The sequence below is a fragment of the Oncorhynchus clarkii genome, unplaced genomic scaffold (genome assembly GCF_045791955.1).
Source record: "Oncorhynchus clarkii lewisi isolate Uvic-CL-2024 unplaced genomic scaffold, UVic_Ocla_1.0 unplaced_contig_10976_pilon_pilon, whole genome shotgun sequence".
In the NCBI taxonomy this organism is placed as follows: domain Eukaryota; kingdom Metazoa; phylum Chordata; class Actinopteri; order Salmoniformes; family Salmonidae; genus Oncorhynchus; species Oncorhynchus clarkii.
Window position 1 is genome coordinate 18,185 of NW_027258273.1, and position 21,070 is coordinate 39,254.

Consider the following 21,070-nt stretch of genomic DNA (forward strand, 5'->3'; position numbering starts at 1 on the left):
ATATATTTTTTTTTTAATAATAACAAAGCAATACATAAAGCACATGAGGGAACACAAGCATACATAGATTACAAACAATAGACAATCGAGCTAAGGGGTACAATATCACATTACAATTACACAAGGACCTTAAGGGATATGCATATACTTACAATTTGAACAGCTTTTTTGTTAGTAGAGCATTTAACCGTCTTAAAATACAGTTCAATTTATTTTTGTAGGGAACGAAAATGTGGTTTTCTGTTTGTAAATTTACATTTGTGTATATGAAATTTGGCCAAAAGAATAATGCAATTAATTACATAAAAATTATTCTGCTTATTTCTATTGTATGTAAAGAATCCAAACAGTACATCTCTCCACAATAGTGTAAAATCTTCATAAATGTGTTCAATTATAAACCTACTGATGTCTTGCCACACTGTTTCTGGGTGGTCATTACAAAAGGAGCAATTTGAGTTGATGTTTTCCTTAAACTTCTTCATATAGTGGTTGGCAGGATAATATTTATGAATAATTTTAAAGGAAACTTCCTTAATTTTGTTAACAAGTAGGTATGTGTGTGGCAACATCCAAACTTTTTTCCAACAGATATTATCAATATATCCATTCCAATAAGGCATGCCATAAGGTATATATATACAACATCCTGCTGAAACAAGGATCGTATCGCTCTGTTGTTGAATGGACCAAAAGAGAAACAAATCTTTCCTACTGATGAGTCATCAGGGTCAATAGAAAGTAGGCTCTGAGGGTCAGGTCTTGACATGTTCCTGAATAATAAAGCAACACCTGAGGGAATGGCATCTAAAACAATTGCAAAATCTTTAGGTGTTACATTGACCTTGTAAAGTGATAAGAATTCTTTATAACTGAGTAAAAGACCCTCTGCATTTACCAGTTGGCTCACCAATAGGATATTATTTCGGAACCAATATTCTAAAAACAGAGAGGTATTTTTATACAATATATCCCGATTAGTCCATATATAATATCTGTGTGGAGAAAAATTGTGTTTATAAATTAAGGACCATGACAAGAAAACCTGCCGATGAAAAGCAGAAAGTTTCACTGGAACTTTGTCAATATTATAATTGCAAAACAACATGAAGTTAAGGCCACCAAAAGTAGAGAAGACATGAGGAATACAATTCCAGATAGAAGTGGGTCTTCTTAGGAATTGTTTTATCCAATTGATCTTAAAAGTATTATTTAAAGTAGTAAAGTCCAGAAAATTCAGTCCACCATTCTCATGTGTTCATTACAACAGTTTTCCTAATGTAATGGGTACGGTTTCTCCAAAGAAAGTTGAAAAGCATCTGGTCTATCTCCTTGCTTATTTTACGGTCAAGATATAAAGATAGAGCACCATATGTTAGTCTAGAGATACCTTCAGCCTTGGTTATTAGGACTCTACCTTTTAAAGATAAGTCCCTCTGTAGCCATTGATTGGACGCACAGAATCGTCTAGCATGTCATTGTATGCTGTAGCGTAAAGATTTCCCTTCACTGGAGCTAAGGGGCCTAGCCCGAACCATGGAAAACAGGCCGGAACCATTATTCTACCACAACTTCAGGTAGCATTTTCCTTGTATCCGCAAACCCAAATTAGTCCGTCAGACTGCCAGATGGTTTAACTGCAACCTTTACAACACTCCAGCCGACACTTGGCATTGAACATTGTAATCTTAAACTTGTGTGCGGCTGCTCAGCCATGGAAACCAATTTCATGAAGCTCCTGGCGAACAGTTATTGTGCTGACCTTGCTTCCAGAGGCATTTTGGAACTCTGTAGTTTGTTGCTACTGAGGACAGACGATTTGTACGCGCTACATGCTTCAACTATCGGCGTCCCGTTGTGTGAGCTTGTGTGGCCTACTACTTCACGGCTGAGCAGTTGTTGCTCCTAGACATTTCCACTTCACAATAACGGCACTTAGTTGACCAGGGCAGACATTTGACGAACTTGTTGGAAAGGTGGCATCTATGACGGTGCCACGTTGAAAGTCACTGAGCTCTTCAGTAAGGCCATTGCCTGTGTGCTCGATTTTATACACCTGTCAGCAACGGATGGCTGAAATAGCCGAATCCACTAATTTGAAGATGTGTCCACATACTTTTGTTTGTATATACACACAAACCACCTTAAACATATCGGTTGGAGTTTGATTGTACAGTAAACGCACTATAACAACCTCTGATTTTGATACAGTACTGAATAGTAACAAAAAGCATCCTCTGAAAACTGACTGAACAGTTATAGTTTGCTGCGCAGACAGCAGTAATGTGCAGTTTTGTAGGTGTGATGCGTTGTTATTGAGATCTGATAGTGACAAGTGGGCTCATTGTCGGATCTAATTGTCAGTGAATGAATGGCAGACAATTCATGCAAAAAATAAAAATCTCATTCATTCATGCCAACAGTTTTATTTTTCAAAATCTTTTGAGTAAATACTTCGTACAATGACAGGTAAAACGTCGCATTTCCAGTGCACCTTCATACGTGGATAATAAAGAACCATGTGTTCAAATGTAAATTGGTTAAATTAGCAGAAAATTAAACAGAGCAGAATGTATAACAGCATAATGTGTATAGAGCAGAAGTATAAGAGAACAGAAACCGTACAGGTACATGTCTTTACAGACTCAAATCAAAAGGCTAAACCCAAAACATTTAGGCCATATCCTAACTTAAGATCCAAGTGTGCAGCTCACATGTTTCTTGTAAATCATGCATCGATTACAATGGAAAATTTGTGCTTAAAATGAGTTATGCGCTCAAATCTCTAGTCATGAGTCGGCCCTACAGAAAAGACTCAATTTGTCATATTGCAACGTTTACATTTTAAGTGCAGGCTTTTTCTAAGTGTACTATAATCAAGACTCTTTCAAGTCTGTACACCTCCATATCAAGGTAGAATGGAAACAAGATATTCAGCAATTCCTCGTTGGCAGTGGTGCCTTTTACCCTCACGTCCTCAAGCTGACGTGCGGTGGGGTGGAAGTTTGGCCACCGAGGTCCCCATTGTGTTAAGGGCAGCATGGATACGGAAGTGTAGCCTCGACTCCATGCTATAACCCTTGTAGTTCAGCCTGTAAACATCCAGATATGTCTTAATAACATTCACTCTTCATCCTAGGCAGTAAACAATGCATCTAAAGTAGTGCTGGTTTCAATTGACACTTACTTGGCATTTTCTATGGTGGTGGTAGCCTTCCCCAAGTCTCCTTGCTGCTTATAGAGAAGACCCAGTTCATACATGCTGTATGGCACCAGGTAGCAGTCATGCTTGATCCGGTTTTCACTGTCAAAACAAATCACCACAACAATCAGATTGTAAGAAAGCCAACAGATCTATTACATTTGGGTGCATCAATAGTCTTAGTAGATGGTGGGCTGCCCCCTGAGGAGCCACACAAACCACATTCCTCAATGATCAGTGAATGGCGATAATAGCCTTACCTGGAGATTACGTGTGTGAAGCAGAGTTGGGCCTGGTCCAGGTGGCCCAGGTGTCGCAGACACAGCCCCTTCAGCATCTGGACCATGCACTGGTTATCCACGTGGTACTCTGATGGATCTGGGAGAGGAAAGAAAGAAAAAAAACTAGATTATTCTGTATTAGACAGGGGCTGATGGACCAGAAATCAGCCCTGGCATTTCTACCCCACCCGACCACCCCCCCCCCCCCCCCCCCTTGAGACCCCCCTTGAGTCCCATAAATTAGACCTAGAGCATTGTGAAGGTAAACTCACTTGGGTCATTCTTCAGTTGCTCCTCTGCTTTCTCGATAGTGACCAGAATGCTCTCTGTCAGTTCAGGCCTTTTGCCAATGATGGTGAAGCCATTCCAAACGTATATCATTTCCTGTCATGAGGAAAATGCATTTTAGACCTAAATACCACATTTTAAAAGTTCACATATATTGCTTTGACTAAATAAATAAAAAAGAAGAGTTCTCACCACGGCAGGAATCACCAGCGTCACTGGGGTTGCGGCGCTGTATCGCTGAGCCTTCTTCGCGGCAAACTTCTCTGTTGGGATAGACTTCCCTGCAATCCGCAGCCGCAGGCTCTCCACTTGCCTATAAGACACACGAAAGTAGCCATCGCTATAAACCTTAACAACCCACCTTCCCTTTGTAATAGTGCCTTCTGTTCAGTTTATGATTCATGGAAATATTACATTTATGCCATCCTGAAAATAGTCATCTTTTTTTGGGTGTGGTCCTACTTTCTTTCAAGTTGTACAGTATCTTTGGGTGCCATACAAATAAAATGTATTTATTGACAACACATACCTGAACAACTGTTCCACATTCTCCCCAGTTTTCTTCACCTCCTCCTCTGGCATCATGCTGAGGATGGAAGCTTTCTGGAACACGTATACAGCCTGCCAGGAGAGAACAAAAGTCACAATGAATATGAGCCATCTGTACCCAGACCTCCAGGGATTATGCCAGTTTTAGAACATGGGGGAGCTGTAAAGAGCAAGGAGGAAAGACCGTAAGGATAAAACATTTTTAAAGTGTAGAAGGAGAGTTACTGGAAAAGGACCTTAACCTGTGACCGGGAAGTAAAATGGTTTTAGTTAGGCTGCTAGGGCAGCAGGTAGCCTAGCGGTTAGTGTTGGGCCAGTAACCGAAATGTCACTGGTTCATGTACACAAGGTGTAAAATCTATCAATGTCCACTTGATCCTAATCTGCACCAGAGGGCATCGTACCACTATGGCAGACCCTGTAAAATAACACATTTCACTGCACCTTTCCAGTGTATGCAACAACAAAAAGTGTGTGTACTATACCTGGGAACTCCATCCTAAATGTTTTAGTCACAGGCTGCTACAGGTGTACTATACCTGGGAACTTCATCCTAAATGTTTTAGTCACAGGCTGCTACAGGTGTACTATACCTGGGAACTTCATCCTAAATGTTTTAGTCACAGGCTGCTACAGGTGTACTATACCTGGGAACTCCATCCTAAATGTTTTAGTCAGGCTGCTACAGGTGTACTATACCTGGGAACTCCATCCTACATGTTTTAGTCACAGGCTGCTACAGGTGTACTATACCTGGGAACTCCATCCTAAATGTTTTAGTCAGGCTGCTACAGGTGTACTATACCTGGGAACTCCATCCTAAATGTTTTAGTCAGGCTGCTACAGGTGTACTATACCTGGGACCACTTGCTCTCTTTGCAGAGAAGGTCTGCATACTGGTAGGCCTCCAGCCAGTCCTGCTGGAAGGAGTAGGACCACATAAGCTCCCAGTAACACAGATGGTGGATCTGACGCCACTCCTGCTGCGCCGCTATGCACTCCAGGAACTTCTTCTGGGCCTGGCGGACAGATACACAAAACAAGGAGATATGGTTCTTGTTAGACAGAGGGGTCAATTTTATAACTTGTAACATAGCAGACAGGGTCATATTCATTAGGGCACAGCATAGCAAAATGCTTTGTAACAGAACACAAGCGTTTCTCATTGGACAAGTTTAGGAAGTTGCTCCCAATGATGTTTTCTTCCATTTGGTACCTAATGAATACTACCCAGGAAAATGTATGAAATGCCATTCTTAAAAAGGGAGATTACTCACAAATTCAAAGTTACCCTTGAGCACAGCAATCCTGGCCTGGTAGAAGAGAATGAGGGCCCCCTAGAGTACAACCACAGTCGATGTTAACGGAGGAGATGAGCAAGTGGGAAGACCTTGCTGGAGGGGGACTGTTCACTTACATTGGGGAACTTTTCAATGTAGGGCTCCAGAAGAACATCAGACTCTTCCAGGTTTGCCTCACCAGTACCTATAGAGAAGGAAAGACAAGGCATCAATCAACCCCAATGGCTGTTGTAAATTAAAACCCATTATCTAAGGATACATTTAAACAGGCAGTCCAATTCTGCCTGTCTTTTTCAATAATTCGTCTTTTGTCCAATCAGATCAGTTCTGAAAAAGATTTGATGTGAAAAGACCTGATTGGTCAAAAGATAAATGAGTGGAAAAAAGATCACAAATGGGCTGCCTGTGTAAACACAGCCTAATAGGCCATACAAATGGGTTAAATGCTCTTCACATAAGAAACCAACTGAAGACAAAGTGACTTTGTAAAGCGTGACAGCGACAGTTGATGATCACAGTACTGTAGTAACAATGGAACAGTTTAGCATCACCACCACCAGAGGGCATCCTTTATCCTCAAAACTCCAGTGGCCTGTGTGGCATTTAAGGAGTAGGTCAAATGTTGCCCTTAGACACAGGTCTTGGGTCCTTTTTGGGTTTTCCCCAATTTAGGGTTCCGAGGTTATGGTAAGGTTTCGGGGAAGGAAAGCTGATCCTAGATCTGTACCTTACCCAGTATGACGCTGATGTAGAGGTGGTACATCAGGAGGCACAAAGTGCTGAGGATGGAGCGCAGGCTGTTGCTGGCTGCCCCCTCCCTCAGCTGGGACAGACCCACTTCCTGCACAACAAGCCTCTATCAACAACATCCACTTCATTGCATCGTCATTGGCTTAATTATGAGACATAATGGGAAGTAAACTAAAGAAATGTATCATTTCAAACATTTACAGATGTATTATTTGTTTTACTTATGCAAGCACTCAGTTTTTGGGGGACAATAATTACTTTGAAGAAAAATAGACTCCCCACTCGGACTATCCAAGAGAAAAGGAGTATTTTGCCAAAGCGACCGGAGTGTGATGCTGAATAGTCTGTCAGAGAGAGAAGTGGTGAGACTGCTCCTCGTCACCTACCCGGTCTCCAGAGAAACCCATCCACTCCAGTAGTCTGAGGACCTTGCTCGGCAAGAGAGACAAATACTGAAAGAGGAAAACCAAATGGTGAAGATAGTGACCTCAGCATCTGAGGACCACAAAACAAAAATCCCCCTTCCATGTCAAAGAAAAAACAGCCAATAGAAAATAAAAACATTCATCATTTTTGAGTTGAGAAAAAACATTTGTAATCTTACATTTGACCGCTTTAGCAACTCTTATTAATCTGCCTGTCCTACCATCTTCTACCTCACCCATAACGCTGAAGCTGAAACACTAAACACCAACGCTCTTACCAAGTTAAATGAACCAATGCCCATGTTCACGCCGCTCCTGAAGTGAGTTTGTGTGCTCATCTGGTCAGACTGGTTCTTTGCCATGGTTGACATAACATCACATTCCCTTGTAGAGAGGAGCCAAACAGGCATTTGGTTATTTTATAAGGATCCACATTAGACATTGCTAATGAAGCAGCTACTCTTCCTGGGGTCCACACAAAACATGACATAATACAGAACATTCATAGACAACAGCAGCTCATGGACAGAATTACATATTGAACTATGAACTTGAGTACACTAGCAACCATGCAAGATCTCCCAAAATACTTGACTCTCAAATGTGACCCTGCTAAAAACAATCACTGCTTGATAACATCTGATTAATTTCTTTCTAGTGCATCAATTCTGAGAACAGTCATTCATATACTGAAAGCACAGGAGGCTGGTGAGAGGATGGTAGAGGCGGCTAATAATAAACTGGAATGGAGTGAATGGTATCAAACATATGGAAACCACATTTGATGTGCTTGATACCATTCCAGCCATTACTTTGAGCCTGTCCTCCCCAATTAAGGTGTCACCAGCCACCTGTGGCTGGACTACCCAAACACGAAACATAATATCCTTTTCACATTATATCATCAACCAGTTCATGTGAAACCAGGCAAGACCAGGGTAAGTCGTGTGAAGAAAAAAATATATATATTTTTTAATCTGCCCACTTGTAGATCAGAAAGCTGTTGCGGATCTTCATGCCTCCTTTGATGAAGCTGATCATGCTCTCGTCCAGAAAAGTGAGTGCAGCCTTCTGCAATAGCGCCTCAGCATAGCACAACTCCGCATGCATCTCCTCTGCAGCGGGAAAGGGGCAAAAAAAAAAGAGAGATGCCTGTCAGTCAAAAGTCCAGAACAGACCCACACATTTAAACCAATGTGGATGTAGTACATGTAAACAGTGCATTCGGAAAGTATTCAGGACCCCTTCCCTTTTTCCACATTGTTACAGTGCCTTGCGAAAGTATTCGGCCCCCTTGAACTTTGCGACCTTTTGCCACATTTCAGGCTTCAAACATAAAGATATAAAACTGTATTTTTTTGTGAAGAATCAACAACAAGTGGGACACAATCATGAAGTGGAACGACATTTATTGGATATTTCAAACTTTTTTAACAAATCAAAAACTGAAAAATTGGGCGTGCAAAATTATTCAGCCCCTTTACTTTCAGTGCAGCAAACTCTCTCCAGAAGTTCAGTTCGGATCTCTGAATGATCCAATGTTGACATAAATGACTAATGATGATAAATACAATCCACCTGTGTGTAATCAAGTCTCCGTATAAATGCACCTGCACTGTGATAGTCTCAGAGGTCCGTCAAAAGCGCAGAGAGCATCATGAAGAACAAGGAACACACCAGGCAGGTCCGAGATACTGTTGTGAAGAAGTTTAAAGCCGGATTTGGATACAAAAAGATTTCCCAAGCTTTAAACATCCCAAGGAGCACTGTGCAAGCGATAATATTGAAATGGAAGGAGTATCAGACCACTGCAAATCTACCAAGACCTGGCCGTCCCTCTAAACTTTCAGCTCATACAAGGAGAAGACTGATCAGAGATGCCCATGATCACTCTGGATGAACTGCAGAGATCTACAGCTGAGGTGGGAGACTCTGTCCATAGGACAACAATCAGTCGTATATTGCACAAATCTGGCCTTTATGGAAGAGTGGCAAGAAGAAAGCCATTTCTTAAAGATATCCATAAAAAGTGTCGTTTAAAGTTTGCCACAAGCCACCTGGGAGACACACCAAACATGTGGAAGAAGGTGCTCTGGTCAGATGAAACCAAAATTGAACTTTTTGGCAACAATGCAAAACGTTATGTTTGGCGTAAAAGCAACACAGCTCATCACCCTGAACACACCATCCCCACTGTCAAACATGGTGGTGGCAGCATCATGGTTTGGGCCTGCTTTTCTCCAGCAGGGACAGGGAAGATGGTTAAAATTGATGGGAAGATGGATGGAGCCAAATACAGGACCATTCTGGAAGAAAACCTGATGGAGTCTGCAAAAGACCTGAGACTGGGACGGAGATTTGTCTTCCAACAAGACAATGATCCAAAACATAAAGCAAAATCTACAATGGAATGGTTCAAAAATAAACATATCCAGGTGTTAGAATGGCCAAGTCAAAGTCCAGACCTGAATCCAATCGAGAATCTGTGGAAAGAACTGAAACCTGCTGTTCACAAATGCTCTCCATCCAACCTCACTGAGCTCGAGCTGTTTTGCAAGGAGGAATGGGAAAAAAATTCAGTCTCTCGATGTGCAAAACTGATAGAGACATACCCCAAGCGACTTACAGCTTTAATCGCAGCAAAAGGTGGCGCTACAAAGTATTAACTTAAGGGGGCTGAATAATTTTGCACGCCCAATTTTTCAGTTTTTGATTTGTTAAAAAAGTTTGAAATATCCAATAAATGTCGTTCCACTTCATGATTGTGTCCCACTTGTTGTTGATTCTTCACAAAAAAATACAGTTTTATATCTTTATGTTTGAAGCCTGAAATGTGGCAAAAGGTCGCAAAGTTCAAGGGGGCCGAATACTTTCGCAAGGCACTGTACGTTGCCTTATTCTGAAATTGATTAAATACATTTGTCAATCTACACACACAATAACAGGTTTAGACATTTTTGCAGAACATAGAAATGTATTTACAAAAGTATTCAGAGCCTTTGCTATTAACCCTTTGAAATTGAGCTCAGGTTCATCCTGTTTCCATTGATCATCCTTGAGCTGTTTCTACAACTTGATTGGGGTCCACCTGTGGTAAATTCAATAGATTGGACATGATTTGGAAAGGCACACACCTGTCTATATAAGGTCCCACAGTTGACAGTGCATGTCAGAGCAAAAACCAAGCCATGAGGTCAAACGAATTGTCCGTAGAGCGCCAAAACAGGATTGTGTGGAGGCACATACCCAAGAAGAATCAAGGCTGTAATCGCTGCCAAAGGTGCTTCAACAAAGTACTGAGTAAAGGGTCTGAACATGTACGTAAACACGATCAGTTTTTGTTTTAAATTAGCTAACATTTCTAAAAACCTATTTTTGCTTTGTCATTATGGGGTTGTGTGTGTAGATTAAAAAACAATTTAATACATTTTAGAATAACTTAACAAAATGTGGAAAAAGTAATGGGGTCTGAAAACTTTCCAAATAAACTATACTGTGCATACAGTGGGGCCAAAAAGTATTTAGTCAGCCACCAATTGTGCAAGTTCTCCCACTTAAAGATGAGGCCTGTAATTTTCATCCTAAAGTACACTTCAACTATGACAGACAAAATGAGAAAAAAAATCCAGAAAATCACATTGTAGGATTTTTAATGAATTTATTTGCAAATTATGGTGGAAAATAAGTATTTGGTCAATAACAAAAGTTTATCTTTGTTATATACTCTTTGTTGGCAATGACAGAGGTCAAACGTTTTCTGTAAGTCTTCACAAGGTTTTCACACACTGTTGCTGGTATTTTGGCCCATTCCTCCATGCAGATCTCCTCTAGAGAAGCAGTGATGTTTTGGGGCTGTTGCTGGGCAACACGGACTTTCAACTCCCTCCAAAGATTTTCTATGAGGTTGAGATCTGGAGACTGGCTAGGCCACTCGAGAACCTTGAAATGCTTCTTACGAAGCCACTCCTTCATTGCCCGGGCGGTGTGTTTGGGATCATTGTCATACTGAAAGACCCAGCCACGTTTCATCTTCAATGCCCTTGCTGATGGTAGGCGTTTGTTACTTTGGTCCCAGCTCTCTGCAGGTCATTCACTAGGTCCCCCCGTATGGTTCTGGGATTTTTGCTCACCGTTCTTGTGATCATTTTGACCCCACGGGGTGAGATTTTGTGTGGATCCCCAGATCGAGGGAGATTATCAGTGGTCTTGTATGTCTTCCATTTCCTAATAATTGCTCCCACAGTTGATTTCTTCAAACCAAGCTGCTTACCTATTGCAGATTCAGTCTTCCCAGCCTGGTGCAGGTCTACAATTTTGTTTCTGGTGTCCTTTGACAGCTCTTTGGTCTTGGCCATAGTGGAGTTAGGAGTGTGACTGTTTGAGGTTGTGGACAGGTGTCTTTTATACTGATCACAAGTTCAAACAGGTGCCATTAATACAGGTAACGAGTGGAGGACAGAGGAGCCTCTTAAAGAAGAAGTTACAGGTCTGTGAGAGCCAGAAATCTTGCTTGTTTGTAGGTGAACAAACACTTATTTTCCACCATAATTTGCAAATAAATTCATAAAAAATCCTACAATGTGATTTTCTGGATTTAGTTCTCATTTTGTCTGTCATAGTTGAAGTGTACCTTATGATAAATTACAGGCCTCTCATCTTTTTAAGTGGGAGAACTTGCAAAATTGGTGGCTGACTAAATACTTTTTTGCCCCACTGTATATTATAATTTTGCTACAGAAAATAGTATTTTAACCCCATGTGTGCTGGGCATTCTTAAGTATGACAACCCAAACAATAAACACATTAAATCAATCAAAAGGCCAGTCATGAAACATGCATATTTCAGTATGGATGTCTAGATGTTGACATATTGATATCATCCTTTATAACCTACAACCATCACGGAGATGGTAGCCAATCACACCTTCAGTTAAGTCGTCAGCTGGCTGCTTGTAAAACATCTCAGTGATGGCCTCCACCATGGTAGTCTTCTTCCGGAACCTGTGATGAGATAACGTACTGTGTTAAAGTTAGAATCCTTAGTTGCAACATCCACCTAAGGACAAAAATGTATAATATGTATACTACGATTGATTCTTGAAGAATATAACACAGATAAATGCCTCAAGAGCTTAGTTCAACTGTCATAACCAAATGTACATTTTGGGTTCTGATGGGGTAACTCCAATGTTTGCAAACTAACAGTCCTTGCATCATCCATTGTTGGATTACTCCAGGTCCATCCTTCAGCTTTTTACCAAAACAGAGGTGGGGTGTCCGCTTAGCTATTGTTCCGATTCAATCCTCTAGCTCTAAGTCCTGCCATTGCCCAACAATGTCTGAATCTGACGTGTGAGATAAAGCTTCTTCAATGCATTGGCAATTGAAACTCTATAGAACGAGATGCCCTACATTCATGTCATTTCTATGAGAGAAGCAAAACCGTACATCTGGCACGTCTGCAGAGACTCCTTCAGAGCAGTCATGGCCTTTTCAACATCCTTGGGTTCAAAGGTCATGCCCGCCTGCATGGCCAGCATGCTGCTGTAGCCCACAGCGTGGTACATACTCTGGCTCCTCCTGAGAGAACATGACAAAGCCCTTCAGAAACAGAAGAAACTCAAGAAGCATTTTTATTGAGAAATGGATCCAATGTGACCAACCACTGAATATACACAGAGAAAGTGGACAGTTTCTGGTAGCCAATTAGGACAATTTGTGTTGGCAATATTGCAGTAGAATACACTTTACCGAACAGGTCACCACCAATCACTATTAGAGACAGACATGAGCAGTTCATCTTAAAGCATGTAAAGCCTCAAGGCAAGCTATGATGAAGTTGACTGGGACATACCAGGGTCTGAGGAGAACCAAGGCATCTGAGAACCGGTTGTTGAGGAAGAGGTCAAGGGCTTTGGCACTATCCTGCAACGCAGTCTCTAAATCCATCTGGGATTTCCTGGGAAGGGAAACAGAAGTGCAGATCAGGTATAGTATTTCTCCAGTAATGTTCCACACATGGATGTCATTTCTAGAGTCCTGTCAAAATCAGCCAAAGGGTTACTCAAGTACTATTTGAGAAGGTTGGGTAACAAAATGTCCTAGGCGGCAAAGGTCATTTATTGGCGTAATAAAATAAAACTCACAACCCATGCGATTCCAAACGGTTCAAACCCCTCTTGCTGGCGTTGAGAATTTAGAAACTTTAAAGCTTGTCTTGTGTGTTTATATGATACCAGGGGTCGAATCCCAACAGAGTTCCTAAAAAAACTTGAGTCCACATTGACCCTGTTCTGGGTCCGGATTGCAGTCCACCAGTTGAGTATGGGGGCTATAGCAATCACAGCATGTGGCAGACCGTATTAAATGTATGTTTAGACACAGAACACAACGTTGAATGTGTCTGCATCGGCTGAGATTTGTGCTGTAGGCATTAATACTGTAACTATGGTTACATAGCTCTTTTTACATAGAGGGAAGATCTAAATCAGTGTGTATCTTAGCATAGACTTGTGAAGTAGGAGACTTACATCTTATCAGGTACCAGGAGAAAGGGATCCTCTGGGTCCATCTGAAAGTCAAGGAAATCAAGTTTATCAACTGCACAAGGAGCCATCATCAGTGCCTAGCCAAACTGCAAGCCCTTTGGCTGTGTTTATACAGGCAGACCAATTTTCATATTTCTCTCCACTAACTGGTCTTTTGACCAATCCCATTGGAGCTTTTCACATCAGTTCTTTTTCAGAGCTCTTTTTCAGAGCTGATCTGATTGGTCAATAGGCCAATTAGTGGCCAAATATGAGACATGGGATAAGTGTAAACGTAACCTCCTGAGAATCAATCGAAATACCAAAGAAGAAAAATAAATTCACTGCGATGGTATAGCAGTGCATTTGTCACAGGATTCCCATTCGATAATTGAGAATGTTGGGCCTCGTTCAAGTTCCTTAAGTGTATCCTTCCTTACCCTCTTCCCTGAGGTGTTTCTAATCAGTTATTACTTCAAAGGGAAGGCAATAACAAAGAAGTCCCTTACAGTGAGGGGTTTATTAATCCTTGTTCACACTGCAGGCCTTTACGCTCAAATCAGTTTTGCTTTTCAAATCCGCTTTGGAATACTGACTGTCCAAACCGCAAGTTACAAGTGACCAAATCGGATGGGTGTGTGTTCAGACTGCAGTCATTTGCTGACATGGCTATGCTAGTTGTCATAGTAATGACGGGTGTGTGCGCAGTGGTGTAGGCTGATTGGTGGTGGTGCTCATGGTTCCTATCACTCAGAAGTTATATAACAAGCTAAGGTGACAACAATGCCACAGTTGACTGCTAGTCAACTAGCTAGCTCTTTAGCTCTCTAGCACACAAACTAATTTGTTTGTCAACAATTAACAAGCTAGTTAGCTATCACATGTTCTTGTCAAACTGTTGTAGCTAGCAAACAACAAGATATGCAGAATAACAGTCTAAAAACCACTTCAGGACAAATAAATCAGATTTGACCGTTAAGACAAGTCACAGCACCAGGAATCAGATTTGTACCGGACTTCAAACGACCTACAAAGGGGGTTTGAAGCGGGTCTTGAAATAACCGATTCCATGTGCTTTTTGGCTGTTCAGAATGCAGGAAAAAGAAAAGACTCGTATCAGAAATGCAAAAAAAAAAAAATGGATTTGAGTCATTTCAAACTGCCAATGTGAACAAGGCTTTAACACCCCAGGCATGCCCCAGGTGAACCAGGTTACTGTTGATTGCATTCGTTTTGGAACCGTGCTGCTTCCTAGGCGTGAGCCAGGTGCCCCGTTTTGGCCGATGACGAAGTTTTAAAACAAAAGTGACGTAGGTTAGCTCTTTACACTCGTACCCATATACTGGTTCCGAAAAGCCAATTTTGATAAGTGTCGCTGATAACTGAACTAAATGACTACCACCCCATAGCACTCACTTCTGTCATCATGAAGTGCACTGAGAGACTACTCAAGGATCATATCACCGCCACCTTACCAGCCACCCTAGACCCACTTCAGTTTGCATACCGCCCCAACAGGGCCACAGACGCAATCGCCATCCCACTGCCCTATCTCATCGGGACAAAAATAATACCTATGTAAGAATGCTGTTCATTGACTACAGCTCAGCATTCAACACCATAGTACCCTCCAAACTCGAGCTAGAGGCCCTGGGTCTCAACCCCACCCTGTGCAATTGGGTCCTGGACTTTGACGGGCCGCCCCCAGGTGATGACGGTAGGAAACATCGCCACTTGGCTGACCCTCAACACTGGGGTCACACAAGGGTGCGTGCTCAGCCCCCTCCTGTACTCTCTGTTCACCCACGACTGCGTTGCCATGCACGCCTCCAACTCAATCATCAAGTTTGCAGATGACAAAACAGTAGTGGCCTTGATTACCAACAACGACCTGACAGCCTACAGGGAGGAGGTGAGGGCACTCGGAGTGTGGTGTCAGGAAAACAACCTCTCACTCAACGTCAACAAAACAAAAGGAGATGATCGTGGACTTCAGGGAACAGCAGAGGGAGCACCCCCCTATCCACATCGAAGGGACAGCAGGGGAGAAGGTGGAAACTTAAGTTCCTGGGCGTACACGTCGCAGACACTGAAAAGGTCCACACACAGAGAATTTGGTGAAGGATCAACAGCGCCTCTTCAACCTCAGGAGGCTGAAGAAATGTGGCTTGTCACCCAAACCCTGACAAACTTTTACAGAAGCACAATTGAGAGCATCCTGTTGGGCTGCATAACAGCCTGGTACGTCAACTGCACCGCCCTCAACTGCAAGGCTCTCCAGAGGGTGGTGCGGTCTGCACAATGCATCACCAGGGGGCAAACTACCTGATCTCCATGACACCTACCGGTGTCACAGGAAGGCCAAAAAGATAATCAAGGACAACAACCATCGAGCCACTGCCTGTTAATACCGCTATCATCCAGAAGGCGAGATTAGTCCAGGTGCATCAAAGCAGGGACCGAGAGACTGAAAAACAGCTTCTAAAACAGCCATCACTAACTCAGAGGCTGCTGCCTACATTGAGACCCAATCACTGGCCACTTTAATAGATGGATCACTAGTCACTTTAAATAATGTATACATATCTTACATTACTCATATCATACACTGCTCAAAAAAATAAAGGGAACACTAAAATAACACATCCTAGATCTGAATGAATGAAATATTCTTAAATACTTTTTTCTTTACATAGTTGAATGTGCTGACAACAAAATCACACAAATTATCAATGGAAATCAAATGTATCAACACATGGAGGTCTGGATTTGGAGTCACACTCAAAATTAAAGTGGAAAACCACACTACAGGCTGACCCAACTTTGATGTAATGTCCTTAAAACAAGTCAAAATGAGGCTCAGTAGTGCGTGTGGCCTCCACGTGCCTGTATGACCTCCCTACAACGCCTGGGCATGCTCCTGATGAGGTGGCAGATGGTCTCCTGAGGGATCTCCTCCCAGACCTGGACTAAAGCATCTGCCAACTCATGGACAGTCTGTGGTGCAACGTGGCGTTGGTGGATGGAGCGAGAGATGATGTCCCAGATGTGCTCAATTGGATTCAGGTCTGGGGAACGGGCGGGCCAGTCCATAGCATCAATGCCTACCTCTTGCAGGAACTGCTGACACACTCCAGCCACATGAGGTCTAGCATGGTCTTGCATTAGGAGGAACCCAGGGCCAATCGCACCAGCATATGGTCTCACAAGGGGTCTGAGGATCTCATCTCGGTACCTAATGGCAGTCAGACTACCTCTGGCGAGCACATGGAGGGCTGTGCGGCCCGCCAAAGAAATGCCACCCCACGACTGACCCACCGCCAAACCGGTCATGCTGGAGGATGTTGCAGGCAGCAGAACGTTCTCCACGGCGTCTCCAGACTGTCACGTCTGTCACATGTGCTCAGTGTGAACCTGCTTTCATCTGTGAAGAGCACAGGGCGCCAGTGGCGAATTTGCCAATCTTGGTGTTCTCTGGCAAATGCCAAACGTCCTGCATGGTGTTGGGCTGTAAGCACAACCCCCACCTGTGGACGTCGGGCCCTCATACCACCCTCATGGAGTTTGTTTCTGACTGTTTGAGCAGACACATGCACATGCACATTTGTGGCCTGCTGGAGGTCATTTTGCAGGGCTCTGGCAGTGCTCCTCCTGCTCCTCCTTGCACAAAGGCGGAGGTAGCGGTCCTGCTGCTGGGTTGTTGCCCTCCTACGGCCTCCTCCACGTCTCCTGATGTACTGGCCTGTCTCCTGGTAGCGCAATCATGCTCTGGACACTACGCTGACAGACACAGCAAACCTTCTTGCCACAGCTCGCATTGATGTGCCATCCTGGATGAGCTGCACTACCTGAGCCACTTGTGTGGGTTGTAGACTCAGTCTCATGCTACCACTAGAGTGAAAGCACCGCCAGCATTCAAAAGTGACCAAAACATCAGCCAGGAAGCATAGGAACGAAGAAGTGGTCTGTGGTCACCACCTGCAGAACCACTCCTTTATTGGGGGTGTCTTGCTAATTGCCTATAATTTCCACCTGTTGTCTATTCCATTTGCACAACAGCATGTGAAATGTATTGTCAATCAGTGTTGCGTCCTAAGTGTACAGTTTGATTTCACAGAAGTGTGATTGACTTGGAGTTATATTGTGTTGTTTAAGTGTTCCATTTATTTTTTTGAGCAGTGTATGTATATACTGTACTTTATACCATCTACTGCACCTTGCCTATGCCGATCGGACATCGCTCATCGATATACTTACATGTACATACTGTATTCTCATTCACCCCTTTAGATGTGCGTATTAGGTAGTTGTTGGGGAATTGTTAGATTACTTAGATATTACTGCACTGTCGGAACTAGAAGAACAAGCATTTCGCTACACTCGCATTAACATCTGCCAACCATGTGTATGTGACCAATAAGATTTGATTTGACATTGGGGACACAGGGGCTGTACAGTAACATGCTCATATAATTAGAATTTCAGAATGGCCATCAATCTTCTTATGATGGGATAAATGTCAGTAATTTTGGTCAGGGAGTTGGTCAACCATCTTTGCCAGCGCTGTGAAAATATACTGATTAAAAATATAAACTCAACATGTAAAGTGTTGGTCCCATGTTTCATGAGCTGAAATAAAAGATACCATCAATGTTCCATATGCACAAAAACCTTCTCAAATTTTGAGCACAAATGTGTTTACATCCCTGATAGTGAGCATTTATCCCATTTGCCCAGATAAATCGATCCATCTGACAGGTGTGGCATATCAAGAAGCTGATTAAAGAGCTTGATCATTACACAGGTGCACCTTGTGCTGGGGACACCAAAAGGCCACTAACATGTGCATTTTTGTCACACAACTCAATGCCACAGATGTCTCAAGACTCGAGGGAGTGTGCAATCGGCATTCTAAGTGCAGGAGTGTCCACCAGAGCCTTTGCCAGAGAATTTAATGTTAATTTCTCTACCATAAGCCACCGCCAATGTCAAAACTCATTCTGATTGGATGGGCATGGCTCCCAAGTGGGTGGCCCCTGCCCAGTCATGTGAAATCCATAGATTATGGCCTAATGCATTTACTGATGTCCTTATATGAACTGTAACTCAGTAAAATCATTAATTGTTGCATGTTGCCTTTATATTTTTGTTCAGTATATATGCACACCAAAATGACGATCTGCTTCTCTGAATTGCCTTGCAAAAGTCTAACACTGTAAGACTGTATTTTGTAACTTAGCTAGCCATGTTGGCAATAGAACATACTTTCAAATGCCCACCTGACCAGTTTGCAATTTAGTATGGACCTTTTTAGAATGCGTAAACAGTAATTGTGTGATGGCGGGGATGCAGGGTTGTGTTCCATAGAAAACAACTCAGCTTGCTCTAGTAGTTCCTCAACAGCACAGCTAGGAGAGCCCTACTGGTATGAAAATAACTGAACAACTTGCTATTTAGAGCATTTACCCAAAATGCATGTCTTGTTTTTGGCTTCAAAGACAATAACAATTACCCAAAATGCATGTCTTGTTTTTGGCTTCAAAGACAATAACAATTACCCAAAATGCATGTCTTGTTTTTGGCTTCAAAGACAATAACAATTACCCAAAATGCATGTCTTGTTTTTGGCTTCAAAGACAATAACAATTACCCAAAATGCATTTCTTGTTTTTGGCTTCAAAGACAATAACAATTACCCAAAATGCATGTCTTGTTTTTGGCTTCAAAGACAATAACAATTACCCAAAATGCATGTCTTGTTTTTGGCTTCAAAGACAATAACAATTGTAGGCTATAACAAATGTGCATTGTCACGCAGTAAGAACGATCATTGAGATAATCCAAATAATGAATGATTACCTAGTTGGGCTAACTTTTTTACTTCTTGCTGTAGGCACACTCTTCCTGCATCCCTACTTGTAGCCTACCTGACTCTGGTATAATGCACTTTCACCTCTCACTATCAGTCTTGCATGTGCATCTTCCTGAATTAATATTAGATATTTTACAGATCAATCTCGCTGGTTTAACAAAATCATTTGGCTATAGTGTGGATGTAGGGCTGTTATTGTAATAATGTGTTTATGAATGCATTTAATCTGTAGCCTATAAACTGCATGGTTTTCCGACTTTTAGTGGGAGGACAACACACCATATCTAGAAAATATTAACTTATTTTAGAAATTGACTCCAATTTTACGTGGATATGGTGTTTATTATATCAATAGATGTGCTTACAGCCCTTTCCAATGCCATCTCTCGCACAACGAATTTTACGACACAAAAATATCCTACCATGTCCAACGAACAAATTAGGCCTGTCTGCATGCATAAAATTGTACCGAAACCTATTTCCATCACAGCTGTCTTTGTTGATTTGTTTAGAAGGTAGCATATGACTGTAATAGCATAACAACTGGGGATGGAAACGTGGTTAGTAAAGCAGCCCACTTGATTGTTACACAGAAATTATTTGATATTGAGATAAAAAAAAAAAGGCAACATTGGACCTTTAAAGAACAAAACAATGACGCTATTAGGCAGCTTCGACCAAATGACACTTTCCAACCAAAGTCATGTGTATGATGCTATACAACAATTATATTGAACGCTTCTATAGAAAGTAGGATTAGGCCAACAAAATAAATGTTGGTCAGTCCCATGATAGCAGATTATTTTAGTGGACATACAAAATACCCCCCAAAAATTATATCACAATTTTATCCATAGAAGGGTCCTTTGGAATATAACATTGTTATTGAAATGTAACCACTTTCAAATTCATGAACAGATCGACAAGGACTGATCAATGATATCAACATTACAGATTTAACCTTTAAATAAAATGTAGGCCTATTGAACATTCAAATAAAAACAAGTTAAAAAAAGGCTAAAAACGTCTTACCTTTTGGATGTTCCCATTCTTCACGTGAGCCATGTTCGATACGTCAGGAATGATTATCAAATAAAGAAGAAACGTATTTATAAATACATTGGGGGGGAATAAGTCTAAAAGATACCAGTTGTTGAAAGAAAGAATAGTTCTCTCTGAATTTAGACGAAAAAATAGCTATTGGGCTTTGGAGTTAATCTTTCACCAGAAGGAAGAGAACTTGCCCATTTGACACCTTTATAAAATAGCCTACTAAATTATGCATGGTGGGGTTACATAATTAAGGACACACCCACCTAAATTGCAGGGCTCCGGAGTGGCGCAGCGGTCTAAGGCACTGCATTTCATTGCAAGAGGCGTCACTGTAGTACCTGAGTCGAAACCAGGCTGTATCAAATCCGGCCGTGAATGGTAGTCCGATAGGACGGCGCACAATTGGCCCAGAATTAGTTCTTAACTGACTTGCCTGGTTAAATAAAGGTTAAATACAAATAAAAAAATGCAAAACGCAGCCCCACAATTAGCCTGTATTAGAGAAGGGGTTTGATTAATCTCGCCCGGGCACCCGTTTAGGCGTGTTTTTGCCCGGCTGAAAGTTGATTGCATTCGATTTGGAACCTGGCTGCCCCACTCTGTTTTATGGCGAAGTCGGCGCAATGCAAAAGTGACGTAATTAAGCACGTGTATAAATGTATTAGGATTCTGTGATTGCTTTGGATAAAAACGCTTAATCTGCCCTCCCAATGAAAACTAGTCATGGAAAGAGATGTATGTTTCTGGACGGTGCACTATGTTGACAAAATTACCGAGCAGCGCAGATTACTCTTCCATTTGAGATGGGCACTCCTCCCTCCC

At 42.1% G+C, this 21,070-nt stretch overlaps 1 protein-coding gene across 2 annotated transcripts; it reads right to left on the bottom strand.

Moving 5' to 3' along the window:
• Positions 1–2,410: 2,410 nt before the first annotated feature.
• LOC139396417 (tetratricopeptide repeat protein 39B-like) lies at positions 2,411–20,844 on the bottom strand. Of its 2 annotated transcripts, XM_071143454.1 has the most exons (18): positions 20,228–20,844; positions 13,327–13,367; positions 12,651–12,755; positions 12,245–12,376; positions 11,721–11,797; positions 7,782–7,911; positions 7,075–7,180; positions 6,758–6,823; positions 6,354–6,462; positions 5,738–5,805; positions 5,598–5,657; positions 5,178–5,339; positions 4,301–4,392; positions 3,964–4,084; positions 3,756–3,867; positions 3,463–3,580; positions 3,188–3,304; positions 2,411–3,092 (listed from the first exon to the last, which is right to left on the bottom strand). In XM_071143454.1, the coding sequence occupies exons 1-18, from the start codon at positions 20,258–20,260 to the stop codon at positions 2,978–2,980; spliced, it is 1,764 nt and encodes a 587-aa protein (XP_070999555.1). In that variant the 5' UTR covers positions 20,261–20,844; the 3' UTR covers positions 2,411–2,977. The 2 variants fall into 2 exon arrangements, with proteins under 2 accessions (XP_070999555.1, XP_070999556.1); XM_071143455.1 differs by lacking the exon at positions 12,245–12,376 and having other exon boundaries at positions 20,228–20,394.
• Positions 20,845–21,070: the final 226 nt, after the last annotated feature.